General features: G+C 49.8%; 1 protein-coding gene across 2 annotated transcripts in view; it reads left to right on the forward strand.

Moving 5' to 3' along the window:
- The window catches only part of ADAP1 (ArfGAP with dual PH domains 1), a 49,917-nt gene extending 34,160 nt beyond the window's left edge, over positions 1-15,757 (forward strand). Inside the window, exons 5-11 of one of the 2 annotated variants that reach the window (XM_030958092.1) lie at positions 8,073-8,185; positions 9,050-9,196; positions 12,078-12,161; positions 12,995-13,057; positions 13,431-13,502; positions 13,919-14,147; positions 14,517-15,757. In XM_030958092.1, coding sequence (XP_030813952.1) covers positions 8,073-8,185; positions 9,050-9,196; positions 12,078-12,161; positions 12,995-13,057; positions 13,431-13,502; positions 13,919-14,147; positions 14,517-14,545 — 737 coding nt within the window. In that variant the 3' untranslated portion in view covers positions 14,546-15,757. The remainder of the gene's footprint in view (positions 1-8,072; positions 8,186-9,049; positions 9,197-12,077; positions 12,162-12,994; positions 13,058-13,430; positions 13,503-13,918; positions 14,148-14,516) is intronic. The other variant, XM_030958093.1, reaches the window with a different exon arrangement.
- Positions 15,758-16,467: the final 710 nt, after the last annotated feature.

The following is a 16,467-nucleotide window of genomic DNA, read 5'->3' on the forward strand; positions in this document are numbered from 1 at the left end:
GCATCTTTCTTCCACTAATGAGAAGGGAGCGGCCAGGAAGCAATAGGATAACAAAGAACATGGGAATGGCTGTTTTCATGGCAACTCATGGTAGCTTAATTCAATTTCTGCTACAGAAAGATCTGTTTCACTCTGGAGACCTGGGCAGGGCTGGGCAGTTTCTGTCTCTCACCAGATAAAGAGCATTCTCCAGGGTGAGGTCATGTCATTTTCTGGAGTTTGCCAGAGATGCAGCTGAGTTAGATCAGCCTCAGCTCTGAACCAGAGCATTTGCTGATGCTTCTTTCTTGCCCACACCAGCCCACACCCACCTGCATTTTCCCCCTGTAGTGAACTCACCCGAGTTTTCACCTTGAAATCTCTGGTGCAGCAGTGGAGGAATTGTCCACACCCCACTTCTGGGATGCTTACACTGAAATGGGACAGGGAGGTGCCTCCCCAGCTGAATGGGACTGGTTTTACAAATGCTGCTGCTGTTGAGGTGCAGACACAGCAGCCACCTCCAGTTTCATAACCAGGGCAGCCCCTGAGGGACACAGGCATGGCAGTAACAAACAGCATATCCCCAAAATACCTAAAAGACAATGAGGCTGCTCAGCAGGGATGGAATTTCAAGCTTTCATGCATTGCAGAGGGTGGAAGAAAATTTTAGCCTAGCTAAGTCAGTGGGAATTTTGGTCGGTGATTTATTGGGACAGAATTTAGCCTTGATTTATATAATTCCAGGAGTTCATTAAGTGGGATTATGCTGCTCCAGGGGATAGGAGGTGATAGTTCTGGAAAAATCAAGGTGTGCAAATGTCCTTGTGCAACCTGGAGGTTGGGGCTGTGCTGCCAAATGCTCCTTCCTTCATAGCACAGCTGCCAGAGCATCATGTACCAGCTGATTTCTGGGACAGCTGGAACACCAGCAGCCAGGGCAGAAATGAGTCCTAAATTAAAAAATTCTCCTTTCCTGTATGAAGTTTCCACTGTAAATGCATTGAACACTCAATAAAAGACATTCAGGAGCCAACAGCAGCACTGCAGCAGATCTGCTCGAAGCCATTTGGATTTCTGTTCAAAGCAGAAAAAGAGGAGTGCTATGTGTGAGAATGGCTTTCCATGATTTGTGACAGTATGGAAATGCTGCCTGCGTGGGGGAATGCTTTATTCCAGGATGCCCCAGAACACAGAGTCCTAAAGTCATCTAAAGTCTGTGGTGAACTTCTCTGCTGGCTCCTCTACAGCTCTGTTGGGGTTTTAAATTCATCTCATCGTTGCTTGGACTGATCTGTGTGAGCAGCTGCCCAGGCTGAGCTTTTATTTATTGGTGTGGGGAACAGATCCATCAAAAGCTCTTCAGGCTCAGAGACTGTTTTAGCCTGATCCCTAGGTGTGGTTTGAGGATGCCTGTGTGAAATCCAGACCTTCAGGTGGCTCCTGGTGCTCTGGAGGTGTTTGAGCAGCTGCAGGTTGGTGAATCCCACTGGGGTGTGTGAGGGGGTGCCAGGGTTCCTTGTCCTCTTGCAGTCTCACCTCTTGGCTTTCTGCACGTGGGGCTGCAGGTGGGTTCTCCCTTGCCTTGCAGAGGCAGGACCAGCTCTGTGTGGGCATCCCTGGGCAGGGGGATGATGCTGTGGGATGTGGCAGAGCTCCTCCAGGTGTGGGGAGGGAAGGCTGGGGGACATTTTCTGAGCTGAACCCACAGTGGCTGCAGTGAGGATTCTTTGGAGTGTTTATGTCTCACCCAAGGAGGATCCTTGCCCTGTGGTTTGGGAGTGGTTTGGCGCTCAGGATTCAGCTCCTGAGGTGAGCTGCTGCAGGATTATTGTGAGTTAGTGCCACATGCCTGCCCTTAAACCTGGCTTTGCAGCTGGAGCAGGCTCTGAGTGCACTGACTGCTGCTAAACGGGCTGAGCATCACACTGGGAACCTCCCACCTTTCATCTGCTTTTTATTACAACAGACTGGCTGCAAAAGAGCAAAACCTGAAGGTTATTTACCTGTAACAGGATTTTTTTTTCTCCAAGCAGCAGCAGCTCCCAGGTGGGTGTTGCAGGGATGCCACTCGAAGAGGAAGCATTTGATTTCCAAGTAAAATTAGATTCCACGTTCAATTCTCAGCAATGTAAGTGCAAGGCTTCCAGTAAAGACATTTTCTGTAGCAAGGGGTTGTAACATCTCCCAGCAGATACAATCAAATTGTGCTTGCAGCAGGCAGCTGTGGCCTTATCTTTATTATGTAAACACTTGCTCAATAATTAAGTTACCACGGAAGTTGTACTGTATTGATGGTCAATTATAAGATAAACTGATAAAGGGGAGGATGTGGCTGTCTTCTGTATTAAACCTGATATGCCTGCAGCAGGCAGGTGAGGACTTGGGAATTGTATAATTTGTATTTTCTCCTCATACTTGTTCCCACGCAGCATTTTCAGGGGAGGTGAGTGCTCACTGGGAGATCAATATCACTCTACCAAAAGAAGATTTTTCTCTGATGAGTGTCCTTTGCACCACCTTACCCTGCAGTTGCTTGCCCAGTGGCTGCCACCTCCTGCTGCCGTGATTTCCCATTTTTTATTTCACTGATGGCTTTCCAAGCTCTGCAGAGGCTGCTGTGTGTCCTGTTCCTGCTGCACTCAGTGGCACCAGGGGCAAGGTGATCCCACCTGAGATCCCTCCCCAGAGGATGAATGGCTCTGCTGATGTCTCTGTCACCTGAGAACTGTTCCGTGGGGAATCGAACATGTGATTAAAGAAACCAGTTAAAAACAGCTTAGGAAGCTGGATTAGGTACATGATCTCTTATTATGGCTCCCTTTAGCTGACAAGCCGCTGAAAGAAGGGGGGGTCTGGATTACACGGAGAAACATCACACTTGACAGGAGTGTTTTCTGACTGTTCGGCTTAGTGGTGTCATGTACAATTTTAATCAGATTTAAATAGTGGCAAACATCACAGGCTTAATGGATTTCAGCTTTATTATTGGGGCTTTGCTTAGGAGCAATTTGGATTTTCAGCTGTGAGCCAGCAGTGCAAGTGTACTCACAATTAAGTGGGGCTGGAAGCCCGGGGATGGACCTTGCATTTCAATGCCCCATGCCTGTGTGGGGGCAAAGAGCTGTCTTCTTTCTGTCAGCCTCAGGGTCTGGATGTGCAGTTGAGCTCAGCCCCATGATCTTTCCACAGAGATGATGCATTTGGCTCCATTTTCCACGCTGGTCCCAGCAGCTGGGCAGCACCTTTTACCATTACAAAATCGAGATGACAATATCTTCTTGTAGTGATCTGGAGAATTGGTTTTCCATGCTTGGCTTCAGCCTTGGAGTTGTTCCTCACATGATCTAAAATGATCTCTGTCCACTGCTTTAGGTGTCATGGGTTGTTCTTGACCTTCCCGTGGTGAGGCTTTGTCTGGTCTCTGCTGGGCCAGTTTGGGGTGATTTGTCTGGAGGAAAAAGTCCCTGAGGACACTGACGCCTGCATTGCTACAGAGATGTGGTCCTGCCTCCACAATGAGTCTTTTGGGGTCTTTTTTTTTACATTGTGGGAGAAGATGCTGTGGAAGAAATCAGTATTGAAGGTGGTTTTGTAAAACAGTGTTGGCTTTGCTCAGAGGACTGGACCTGAGTATCAGAGGCAAGTTACCATATCAGGACCTGTTGGTCACTGAGGTTGGTCAACTGCTTGGTGCTCTGGGCCCTGCATGAGCAGAAAAAGTAGGAAAAAGGGAACATCAGCCGTTGCAAGTTCTCCTTTTATCAGTAAGGAGAAGTGTGTGTTCCTAGTCCTTTGTGTTTTCTGTGCCATCTCACACCACCGTCCTGAGGTTTCATCTACTTCCAGCTCTGAGCTGAGCATTGGTGAGGATGTTTTCCCTCAGAAGGCCAAGGAGATGTCTGTACAACGTTATCTGAATCATCCACTAAATCCTGGCTTTCTGTCTGCTGTAGCCATTCAAGCACTAATTGCCTTTGATTAAGTCAATCGTTTGCAGAGTGAGTGGGTTAATTGGGTATTGTGGAAGCAATCAATCTCATCAGCTGCTTGCATCCATAGCTGAAGTGACAATGCAGTGGGACAATAATTGTTTTATGAGCTCCTGGAAGGCAGCAGAGGCAGACTGGATGACAACATGAAACCCTTCTCTGTGAAATGGCCTTTTGGAAAGGTAATTTGGATGCTAAGTGCTCGTTAGGAGAGGACTGATTGATTAGGAGCTGGGAAACGTTGTGCCTCTAAAACCTGCACAAGAAGATGGTGTGGGTGTCAGGGTGCTGCACTTGGGAGTTCTTGGGCTCTTTGGCCTGGCTGGATGAGCTGTGAGGAGGATGTGGTGTCCTAAGTGGGGAGGAAAAGTTGTCTTGAGGGAGGTGAAGGGAGATCATTCCCTTCTGAGCCTGTGAGCTGGGCATGCCATCACCCACCCTGCCTTAGGTGCACCAAGCACTGACCTCACAGGGGTCCTGGGGGCTGGAGGATCACTGAGCCTCATTTCCTGCTTGCTGAGGCTGTAATTTCCAAAGAACTGAACTGTGCAGGGGCAGCAGCAGCTCCTGGTGGCTCCTGACCTGGCCAGTGCAGGAGGGGAAGGATTTCCATCTCAGCATCAGGTGCCTCCTTGTGGGGATGCTGAGACATCTCCAGCATGGCAGTACCTGCACTGCCCAGTGCAGGAAATGCATTATCCAGAGATGGCTGCAGAATTATTGCAGGGAACTTCTGAGCTCCTCAAACAGGCAAAAAAATCAGGCAAAAAAAACCCAATCTGGTTTTTTTTGCTGGTGCTGTGCAGGGGAGCAGGGTGCAAGCTCTGAGGGATTTGAGGACCTGGACCGTGCTTGCATCTGGGGATCTGGGCAAAGAGTGATGTTTTCATTCCATGGGCAAACTTAATATTCCTTGGTTTATGACTTTTATTGGAATGCAAATTCTTGAAGTATGAAAGTTGAATTCATTGAGATGTCTTGCTTTGATGGTGCCTGAGTGCTGCAGGAAGAAATGTTACAACTTAGAGCAGTCAAACCATTTACACTGGCATGGCTAAACAAGTTGTTTTTGCAGCCCTATTCAAAGTCCAGTTTGTAAGGAAAATATAAAATATGCCACCTTCTCCATCCAACCCACTGTGGGCAGCAGGGTTTATTTCAGAGGAATGCCCTTCAGACTCTTTGTTCAAAAAGGAGGTTGTGACATGGGGCCAGAGGGATGTGTGATGCCAGGGACTCCACACTCAGCTGCTCCAGATAATGATGCAGCTCCTTAACCTCTCAGGAAAGGTGGGCACACATGTCCAGCAAGTGCCTGTCCCCTGCCCTGCCCTAATTAACACCTCCCCGTGCTAGTGGAGCAGAGTGCTCAGCTCTGGCACTCAGAGGAGTGGCCATGCACACCCTGCAATTATAGCAGCAGAGGGAGGGAGCTGGATTTGAATCTTCTCCAAGCTCTGAATCGGGGTCAATGCACTTGAACTGCTGAGAGGAAGGAAAAATGCCTTCTGCGGGAGGAGGTGCCCTGCCTGAACTCCAGGAAAACATGATTCTCTTGGATTACATGCACAAATACATTTGTTTTGCTCTTATTCAGCCCTCCATGATTTGTCTTGCAGTGAGACAAGAAGGCAAGAAACCACACAGTGGTGCATTTGTGTGGTGTTGGATACACTCAGACCTGGTGTTACCACAGCCCTAGAAGCATCATGGAAACAAGCAGTTGTGTTACCTCTTTCCAGGTGAAACTGTGAAATAAGGAGCCAAAGAAACCAAAGATCAGAGTTGGTTTTAATTCCCAGTTTTGAATGCCTTGATTAGGATGACAGAAGGAGAAGTCCATGCACGTTGGTTTTTGCAAGGCAGTGGATCTGATTGTCCTCCTTGCAGGAGGGGTTTTTCTTCTCTGAGAGCAAAGGGTAAAACTGAACAAGTAATTTTGGGTACTTCCTGTAATCCACATTCTCAGAGACCAAACCCCCATCATTAACTCAGCTCTGTAAGAGCCTTCTGAGGTGGGGAAGTAGCAATATGCCTCTTCTTTGAAATGGGGAACTTGAACCAAATGCTGGTAGAAGTCAGATGGAGAGATGGTGGCTACAGCAGATGTTCTTTATACAAAATCCTCTCCCTTGCCTCCTCTGCAGCCCCTCGGGCAGGGGAAGGCTGGCTGCACACCCAGGGGGTGCTGCCACTTCTGTGTGCCTGAAGGAGCTGCAGCCCCCAGCCCACCTGAGCTGGCATGGGCCATGCACTGTCTTCTTTGCAGTCAACCAGCCTGGTGCCCCTGCTTTCCTTGCCCCCAGAGTTTTGCTGTGGGGATGAGGTGGGTGTGGGAGGGGCATTCCTGATTTTACCTTGGAAGCCACGTGCCAGGTCAGAAATGCCCACCTGGGCTGTGTGGCTGTGTCCTGTGCCATTTGCTGGCTGACATTGACACAGCTGCTTGGTGGGGCTCTTGCAGGAGTCACAGGTTGGTGCCAGGGCAGCCTGCAGAACAAAGTGGTTGATTTTGCTCCTTGGCACGTGGCAGAAGTGATGCAGGAAATGTGACAGCAGCAGTGCTGGCAATGTTAGTGGTATTTCTTTATCAGTCCTGCCCAGGCAGTGCTTTCTGCACTTGTGGTTGGGTGCTGGTGATCCGTGGGGTGGTGGCAGGAGGTTGCAGCCCTCGTTCTGTGCCTCAGGAGAGGAACAAACCTGTTGGTGACACGGTGCTGTGTGGTCCAACACAGCAGTCAGGAGCTGTTGTAGGGCTTGTGGTCCTTCAGCTTCCACCTAAGCAGAGCAGCCCCCACAGAATCACAGAAGGATTGGAGTGGAACCTTAAAGATCATCCCATTTCACCCTGCCCTGGGCAGGGACACCTTCCACTATCCCAGGCTGTTCCAAGCCCCATCCAAACGAGCCTTAGACCCTTCCAGGGAAGCAGCCACAGCTTCTCTGGGCACCCTGTGCCAGGGTCTCACCACCCCTGAGGATCTGAGTGTGACCAGGTGCTGTAAATACAAAGCTGTTGCTAGGATAGTGCAGCACAAGGAAGAGAGGGTTTATTTTCTGTCTCCAATGCCCTCCAGTGTGAGATCAGTTCCCTGTTGTGCCTCCTGCAGTTTTGTTTCTCAGCACCTTCTCTGGCTGCTTTCACAGCCCTGTGGATCAGGGCTTTGAGGACACATCTTGCTGACACACAGTTTGCCTGGGGAGCCTGTGTGGGTTCATGTTGGGTGCAAGGGCTGTTCATGGTGGTTTGCACTGATGGGTGTTGACAGGGGTTCAGGTTTGGGCAGAGCAGAGGAGCAGCTCCTGAGGATGCAGCCCCGAAGGGAAGGAAAAGGAAAAAGAAAAGAAGCAAGCAAAAATCTGTACCAAAGTACACTGAAATCAGCAGCTGGCTTTGTCAGAGCAGCTGAAGGGATTGGCCTGGGAAGAGCCAACATGTGAGCCACAGAATGGGATAACACTTGGTTTTGCTGGGTTTTTGTAATTCTTCCTCGAAGTGAATTTGGATTCTGTGTTTTGGCACAACAAGTTGGAAAGAGAACATCAAAATGGTGAAATGTCCAATGTAAGAGGGCAGGGAGAGCTGGGTTTCCAGGCTGACTTTGATCCTGGCTCACAGCCTTGTCCTGGGCAGCTCAGCAAGCCTCTCTGGGCTTCCCTCTTTTCATGTACAGCTGTGATGGTGCCCACCTGCCAGGGTTAGCAATGCTTTGAGATCATCTTTGGTGACATGCAGAGTAATTTTATTCTCCATCCCTTAAATGCTAAAAAATCTGTGTTGTTGAGGGGAGCAAGTGCAATCAGAAATACCTGCAGCATCCTTCACCAATGCTGTGTTTGGCTCACCCCAGGACTGAGCTGTAGTAATGCAGGGGAGCCACTCCTTGGGTGTCAGAGTGGAGATGTCTGAGGCAGAAGCTGCTGGCAGAGGATGAGAGCAGAGGGAGAAGGGCAGGTCTGGAGGAGAAGGGCTGTTCCTCATCACAACAGCCCCACACTTGGTTTGCTGAGTTCTGAAGTCTCAGTTCTTTTCTTTATCCCAATTCTCTTTTCAAGTACAGCACTTTAGCCCTGGCTCTCAGTGACTCCTTTCTGCTGCAGGGTACAGAGAAGGATTTCTGTGGAAGAGAGGACGTGACAATGGGCAATTCTTAAGCCGAAAATTCGTGTTATCAGAGAGAGAAGGTGCTCTGAAGTACTTCAACAAAAACGATGTGAGTACCTGGGGTTGCTGTCTGCAGATGGGATTGCAGCTGTGAGAGCATCCTGGAGCATGTAATTCCCAGGGCCCCAGTTTATTTTACAGTTTCCATAAGCTCTGATCCCCAGCTGCTCCAGGACAAGAGCTCCAGGCTCAGCTCACCCTCCCTTTAGTGGGGTTTGCTCTTGCTTCTCCACCACAGTCATGGAGAGGTGTCCCCCAAGCCCATTCACACATTCCTGCTCTGTTGCCCTTTAAAGTCCATAGGGCTTTTCTCCAACCACCAGCAAAGTTTTTCTCATCTGTGGCTCTGCATCATCCAATTAACGTGGGTTTCATATTGATGACAACTTTGTGATGAAGGTGTCACCACCTTGCAGTGGTCGCTGGGGTCTGAATCCTCCTTTGCATGGCATGGCATGCAATCCAGAGGGAAAGCTCTCTGGTTTTCTGTTCCTCCAGTGTCAAGCAGAGTCAGCAGCCAGTGGCTCACCTGAGGGGATGGGACAGGTGGGACATGGCGCTTCCCAGCCAGGTCTGTTGTTGGCAAAGGGGATAATCCTCCATCTTTTGGGACAAGGATGAACTATCTGTGGGTGCTGGAGGGTCACAAAGCACCCTGGCCTGTTAGTTAGCTGTCAGTTTTTGTATCCCTGCTGGGTTTTGCAGAAGGACAGAGCATTTTCCAGGCTGGCAGGAAGCGCTCGTTGACACCCAAGCAGGGTCTCGGATCTCTCATCAGCAGGGAGTTTTGTGGGCTGGCATTCAGGTGCTTTTAGCTAATGGCCTCAAATAGGCCCTTTTTCTGACCAAGTGAACTGTTTTTTGGTTTGAAAGCCACTTCTCAGGTGTTTGCTCACCCAGCTGTGTTTTCCAGGCAAAAGAACCCAAAGCAATTATGAAGATCGAGCACCTAAACGCCACTTTCCAGCCTGCAAAAATTGGGAACCCACACGGGCTGCAGATCACTTACTTGAAGGACAATAGCACAAGGAACATCTTTGTCTATCATGAAGATGGCAAGGTGAGGCCCTGGAGGTAATGAGGAGGTTTGGGAGCCAGCCTGTGGCACACCAGGCTCCAGCCAAGCTGGGATCTCTTGGAGGGTGGAAGGGCTACAAGATGCACAGCCAGCTGTGAGAGTGTTTGTTGTGTTCTTCCAAGCACAGAGGGTGGCAAACTGTCTTCTAAGTAAACAGATACAAATGGGAGGAATTGGAGATTTCTTGCAGCCTGGAGTAGAGGATTTTTCAAGGCAGGCTCCTCAGTACCCAGAGAAGGAGACAAGGATGGATGGAGCATTGGAAGATGAGGGGACTCAGCCCAAAGACTTGCAAAAAGGGGAGCAAGCTGGGATGTAGGAGAAGCAGGGAACTGTTGTGGTTCTGCCTGTCTCATACTTCATAAAATGCAGATATTCATATTTGTATTGAAATAAATCCCCTTGTTCAGGTGTCTCTGAAGGGAGGTGTGAAGGAGAGGGCCCGTGGGTCTGGGTTGGTCATTTGTGGGTCCCAGGGAGCTGCTCCCAAACTTCCCCTCCATGCCAAGTGCTGGTCAGCAGGTGCTTCTTTAGCCCAGCCCTGTGTCACTGGAGCTGCTCTCAGGTACTCCTGCTGCAATTTGAGCCAGACTAATGAGCAGCAGCTCTTTAGTGGCAAAGTTGCATCGCACTGTTGTGTCAGAGTCTGTGGTTTGCTGGGCTTTGGTGGTTTGCACAGCCAGGCTGTGAGGGCTGCACTCAGGGCTCTGGGGTTTGGGTTTTGCTGCTGAGGTTTCTGCTGGGGGCTGCTGGAAGGAGCTGTTGCTGCTCCCACGCAGGGCAGGATGTGCTCTGATGAAATCTGATCATGACCCTGCCCAATTCCTTCCAACTTCCCTGAATTTGGTCTGTCTCCTTGGCTGCACAAGGGCTGCAAGAAGGTGAACCCCCGGGGGTAAACTCCTGCCCTTTGGGGCTGGAGACTGCCCTGGGACTCCCCTGTGGTCTCCTGCTGCCCTTTGCTCCCTCTTGGGCTCCCCCAGCAGCCCCAGTGTCCTCCTGCACCCCAGAGGTGCTGCCTCTCCCTGGTCTGAGGTGGTGGAACCTCATTTAGGCTCCTTCTTACATTTCATAGAGTCACAGAATGGTTTGGGTTGGAGAGGACCTTAAAGCTCATCTCATTCCACCCCCTGCCATGGGCAGGGACACTTCCCCTATCCCAGGCTGCTCCAAGCCCCATCCAGCCTGGCCTTGGACACTGCCAGGGATGGGGCAGCCACAGCCTCTCTGGGCAGCCTGTGCCAGCCTCACAGGGAAGAATCTGGTCAAACCTCATTTGTGTCAATGGATTATCAATATTCCAGAAAGCAATTTACTGCTGGAAGTCAGTGAGGGTTTCAGCTTCTGCTTTTCTGCAGGGTGAAACCCTACCTCACATCATGATCACAGAGAAGACCCACAGGTAAATAAAGAAATAAATAAATATGTGTATAACCACCCAATTGGTGGCTGTATGAGATATCAAAATTTTAACATCACAGCTTATTGTTCATTAGCTCCAGCCTGGTTTGGTCATCATGAACTTCAGGAGTGAGTTCTCAGTGATCCTCTCTGTGATGCTCTCTGGGGTGTCCTTAGCTGCTTAGGGTAGCAAAGCAAGTGAAAAGTGAGTAAAACCTCAGACAAGTACGTCAGAGTTTTCCAAAACATTGTTTGTCTATGTCCTATTGTGTTTGGGGATTTTTTTTTCCTCTCACCTTGAAGCAGCTTAACAAATCAAAGCAAGGATTTTTAATTTTTGGGAATGGCTATTTGCCACATTAGACATTTTTAAGATACCCCCGATTCAGCTCCTTAAAACTGAGATTTTAAAATTTCACATGAGCTTTTCCTCCTTACCCAGATAATTTCTGAAGCATAAAAAAATTTAACTCTTAGAGAAGGCCAACTTAGCCTTTGATATGGGCGACCTCACCTGAGAGGGTTTGGCAGTGTCTATTTTGGGGTTAGGTCTGGCTCCTTGAGCATGTCCCTGATCTGGTGTGTGAAGCTTCACATGCATTAATGACAGCAAGACAGCTCAGCATCCTTCTCCCTGTGCTCAGATCCCAGGCAGGGCAGCTCCTGATTCTCTTCCAGAATCCTTTCCTGGTCCCACAGTCTCAGACCACAAGGCAGGGTTTGAGTGCTCCCTTTAAGTGTGGAACACTTAACATTAATGTGGCATTTCTCAGCAAAACCTTCAGAGATATACAGCACAAGCTGTTGGGTCTTACCAGAGATAAATGAATACATGAGTTTAAAAATAAGGAAATTATAAAACAATTATTTTGTTGGAGGAAAAAAAATGGAGAGATTTTTTTTTTGCCAAGGAAAAGGAGAAGTGCCAGAGCTTCTTGGACTTCAGCATCACTGTGGCTGCCCATAAAGAACTCACAGACACAGCTGATAGACTGGGATACAAAGATAAAGAGATGTTAAGCTCCTCTTTTATCAAAACATTGAAGTGTGTCACTGGAATTTGGGTGGGATGCAGGTGCTGCTCAGGTGTCCTGCTGGAGGGGACAGGGCTGGGTGGGCAGGTTGCACCATCCCAGCTGTGTTTATAGGGTCAGCTCAATATTTCAAGTGCTCTTTTGGGGCTGGTTTTGTCAGTTCAGAGATGTTTAAATGCTCCCCCCTGCAGAAAGCCCCTCGGTGCTGACTGGAAGCTGCAGAGCTCTGAGCACATCTGGCAGCCCGGAACAGCAGCTGAGTGTTCCACATCCTTCACCTTTTTGCTGTGTTCTGTGTTTTTTAGGATTCCTGCTACATTGAGCTCTGTCACTGGAGCCAGAGTGACGGGAGAGACGAAACCCAGCAGGATCAGGTTATTTTGTGTGCAGGCTGCCCTCCTCACTCTGCTTTTTTCCCTCATTAACAGGAAATAGTGGATTGGTTCAACGCCATCCGGGCAGCACGCTTCCACTACCTGCAAGTGGCATTCCCTGGAGCCAGTGACTCTGATGTGAGTGCTCCTGCAGCATTAGGCTGGGTGGGGCTTTTTTCCCCCCCTCTTGCTCATTTTTAGCGCCTGTTAACAAGCTGGAAGGCGTGGGGAGTGCTCCATCCTTCGGAGTGTTCTGGAATTGCTGGTGAGATGGTTGTGGAGGGATGCTGAGCCCTGCTCACAGAGGGGCTGTGGGAGCAGCTCCAGCACTGCCACCCCTGCAGGAGCCCTGAGCACCTGGCTCAAAGGCTCTGGCTGTAATAACAAAAGCCAAAACAGAGGCTGGAAGGCAGCGAAGGTGAGGGCAGAAGGGTGTCAGTGCCCTGAGCTCTCTGCAGGTCAGTGCAGCCTGGTTTATCAATGCCTGTGTTTTCTGGGGGCGAGAGCTGCTAATTGTGTTACCCTGGGCTAATGCAATTCCAGAGGCTGCTCTGATGTGCTGCCAGCCAGGGCTGTGTGCTGCTCTTGGGGCTGTAACATCACCGTGGTGGTGCTTGTTGATTACTCCCTGCTCCTCCTTGGCTGTAGATTTTGAAGTGTAATTGCATTTCCTGCCTTCTGCCAATTATCTGGGAGGAGTGCAGTCGTGGTTCTGCAGGGTGGCTCTGTCCCTGCGCCCTGAGGAGTGTGGGAGATGCTCCTGGAGGCTGCTGGCTGTGCTGGGCAGCTGCTCCAAGGTGTTTCATGTTGTAGCCTCCTCTCTGAGCGCTGTGGAGGAGCAGGACTGGAGCTCTGAGGCAGAGCTGTGGGGTGGGCTCAGGGCTGGAGCCAGCTCGGGGTGGTTTCCTTCCAGTGACCCCCAGGCCCCTCCATCTGACCCTGCTCTTTTCTGTCCTCTTTGGTTGCTCCAGCTGGTGCCAAAGCTTTCTAGAAACTACCTGAAGGAAGGATACATGGAGAAAACGGGGCCAAAGGTAGGATCTGAAGCGTTTTTTAGTCCCTCCAAACATGAGTCTTGCTCTGTATGGCCCCAAGAAGGGGTTGCTGGTGGGACAAACCAACCCTTGCCAGAGAGACAAAGCCATAACTCTGTGAATGTGTTTAATGCACTTTCTTCACCTGGGAGCAAGCATTAAAAAAATCCAAATCTACATCACAAACCCAATGTCCCTTCCTGGTAGAGCTGGCCCAGCCCCTGGCTGTGGTGGCTCTCATGGCCCAGAAGTGATCTGCTCCCAGCTCCCCCAGCCCATCAGGCTGCTCCAAGTGCTTTGACAGTCCTGGGCCATGCAGGTTAGAGAGAAGCTGTGCTGTTTGTGTGTGATCTGGCATTTTCTGACTCCCCAGCAAACAGAGGGATTCAAGAAGCGATGGTTCACCATGGATGACCGACGGCTCATGTATTTCAAAGATCCCCTGGTAAGTTGAAGGTGCCTGGGCTGCCTGGTGGGAATTACCTGCAATACTACCACTAAAAATAATATGGGTAATAGCAGTAATAATTACAGTAGTGATCTGCAGCAAAATGCAGGCTGGTGGGGAGCCAAGAGGGCACAACGCTGTCACTGCTTGGTGGCTCTGCCTGGTGTCCAGTTGGCAGTAACCCTATAAATACCAAAACCACTTTAAAAGCCCTGTCCACCAGATATTCTGCATCTGGATCGTGACTCCCTGGTGTTGGTGCTGTATTGTGGGTGCCCCTGGGTGAGGAGCAGGGCTGTGGGTGGTGCTGTTGGGGTTTGGCTGATGGGTTTGTGGCTGCTGGAGCTGTCCTGGCTGCCCGGCATGCAGAGCTCCCTTCACCCTCACCCCTGCTCTGCTCTGCTGTCTCCTAGGATGCCTTTGCTAGAGGGGAGGTTTTTATTGGGAGCAAGGAGAACAGCTACAAGGTGCTGGAAGGGCTCCCACCATCCACGCAGGGGAACCACTGGCAGCACGGGATCACCATCGTCACCCCGGATCGGAAATTCCTCTTTGCCTGCGAGACAGAGGACGACCAGCTGGAGTGGATCACCACCTTCCAGAAGGTTATAAGCCGGCCAATGCTGCCTCAGGAATATGCAGGTGTGTTCCTGGGGAGGGCTGGATGTCAGCCTGGCCCTGCTGTGTGCCCTGGGCTGGAGGATGGGATGGCTGGAGGGGACTGGGGGTCAGGACGTCGCTCTCTCCTGCTCTGTGTGAGGCAGCTCTTCACTGCCCAGGGGATGCAAAGGCTGTTTGAGCAGAGGAGCTCACCCTGGAGGAGGAGGAGGATGGTATCCTTCCCTCTTCATTGCCTCTGGTGTGATGTCCATGCTGCTGTTTGGTTATAGGGGTAACTGAAGCCAAGGAGCATCAGCAAGGACCCCTGTCAGGGTGGGCTTGTGCCAGGCTGTCACCACCTGCCAGTGCTTGCCTTGCTCTAACTTTATTTTCTCTGTTTTTTCCTTTCAGTGGAAGCCCATTTCAAACATAAACCTTAGCTGGGACTGGCTGGGCAGACCTGAGGAGTAAGCTTCTGTTTACAACACGACGTGGTTTTATTTGAAATGTTAAAAATAATTCATAATAACAGTAATAATAATAACAATAATAATACTTCCCTTTCCCCTCATCATTCACGTGATCATGTCGGAAGGGCGGCGGTGGAACGTCGGAGAAGATCCTGATCCAACTTGAAATTCAGCTCTGTGGCTGCTCTGTGGGGTGGGACAGCCACCCCATCACCCCACACCCGCTTCCCCAGGATGGCAGAGACTGTTGGTGGCACATCCCAGGGGCAGCTGGGACTCTTCCCCATGCTCAGGTCCCTGGGTGCTGGAGCTGAGCCATCCCCACACTTCCAGATGGCTGCCAGCCCTTTCCAGGGGCCTGACATCCCTGTGGGATGGGAAGCAGCCTGGAAACACAGGAAAGGTGCTGTGCAAAGCAGCTGAGCTTGCCATGGTGCTGGGGTAAATCATAAGTGAAATTATCCCACTGGGGACTGGAGGTGATGCTGTACCCAGAGAGGGTCAAATAGGATTTAGAAATAGAGGAAATGGGCATCATCAGCCTCATTAAGTTAATGAAGGGCAGGGAGGAGGGGGCTGCAAGGGAGACACCAACCCATGAGGTGATGCTGGGGGAGCAGAGCTTTGGGGGCCAGGCCTGTGTTTGGCTCCCTGGGTCATCCCTGTTCCATGGTCTGGGGGGCTTTGCCCCATTTGGGGAACCTGGGCTGGAGCTGGGGGATTGAGCTTTATCTGCAGTTTTGCTGATGGGCACCATCAAAGGCTGTCCCAGCTCACTCCCAGCAGGCACATCCCTTCTCCAGACTTGGTGGTTGCACTTTTTCCCCCCAATAATCCAATTTTTTTTGGTTGATTTTTCTTCTCCTGCCCAAAAAAAAAAAAAAAAAAAAAACAAAAAAAAAAGCTGCTTGAAGTGACGTTTCAGCGCGGTGTTGAGCACTGTAATTCCTGCAGTTAGGGCGGGCGGGCTGGGACCTGCACACCAGGTGCTGGATTTTTACCCCAAAATGAGATTTCCAGCGTGCCCCGAGGGCCCAGCCCCAGCCACGGACCTGTCCGACGCGTTTCCTCGGGTGGTTGTGTATCTGAGAGCATCCCATCGGCTGTGTGCATTCGTTCTGTCACTGGTAAGACAACTGTGCTACTAAATGTCATTCCAACCAATAAATTATTATTATGTCAGAGCCGTGGCCGTGTGGTGCTGGGGCAGGGCAGGGAGGTGGGGTCAAAAAGCAGCAAATGGAAACAAGGAGGGACCAGTGCCGGCAGGGCCCCAGGGGTGTGGGACACCCTCAAAACACAATGTGTATTATTTTAGCTATTATTTGTGTATGTGTGTGTTATAGTGCATATTCTGTGTATTTTCTCTGTAATAGTTCTTTATGTGTGCACACACACACACAAAGGATAGCTGGTTCTTGGGAATAGAGAAATAAGCTTTAGGAAGGGGTTGTTGCTATTCAGACAACTATAAACTGCATAGTGGATAGGTGTAATATATAATGTATGAGGTGTTCATATGCACACATTCATGTACAGATGTAGCAGACATTCAATTTACAAATATATAAGCTAAATGTATTTCACACATTTGTTTATGTATGGACAACTTTATACTTAAATTTCTAAAATATGTGATTATATATTATATACACATGTGCATGCTTTATAGACATATAATTTATAAATATGTTTATAAATTTAAGGTGTATATCTGCATGCACATGTGTATGCCTAACTATAATTATATATTTAATTTATATCTAAAGTATTTATAAATGTATGTTATCCACACACTGTCATTCACACATACCAACCCAGGCACAGCAGAACCAGGGAGAGCACAGACTGGGCTCCTTGTTTGTGTTTATAGATAGCTATAAAAATTGTTT

The sequence above is a fragment of the Camarhynchus parvulus genome, chromosome 14 (assembly GCF_901933205.1).
Source record: "Camarhynchus parvulus chromosome 14, STF_HiC, whole genome shotgun sequence".
NCBI lineage: Eukaryota > Metazoa > Chordata > Aves > Passeriformes > Thraupidae > Camarhynchus > Camarhynchus parvulus.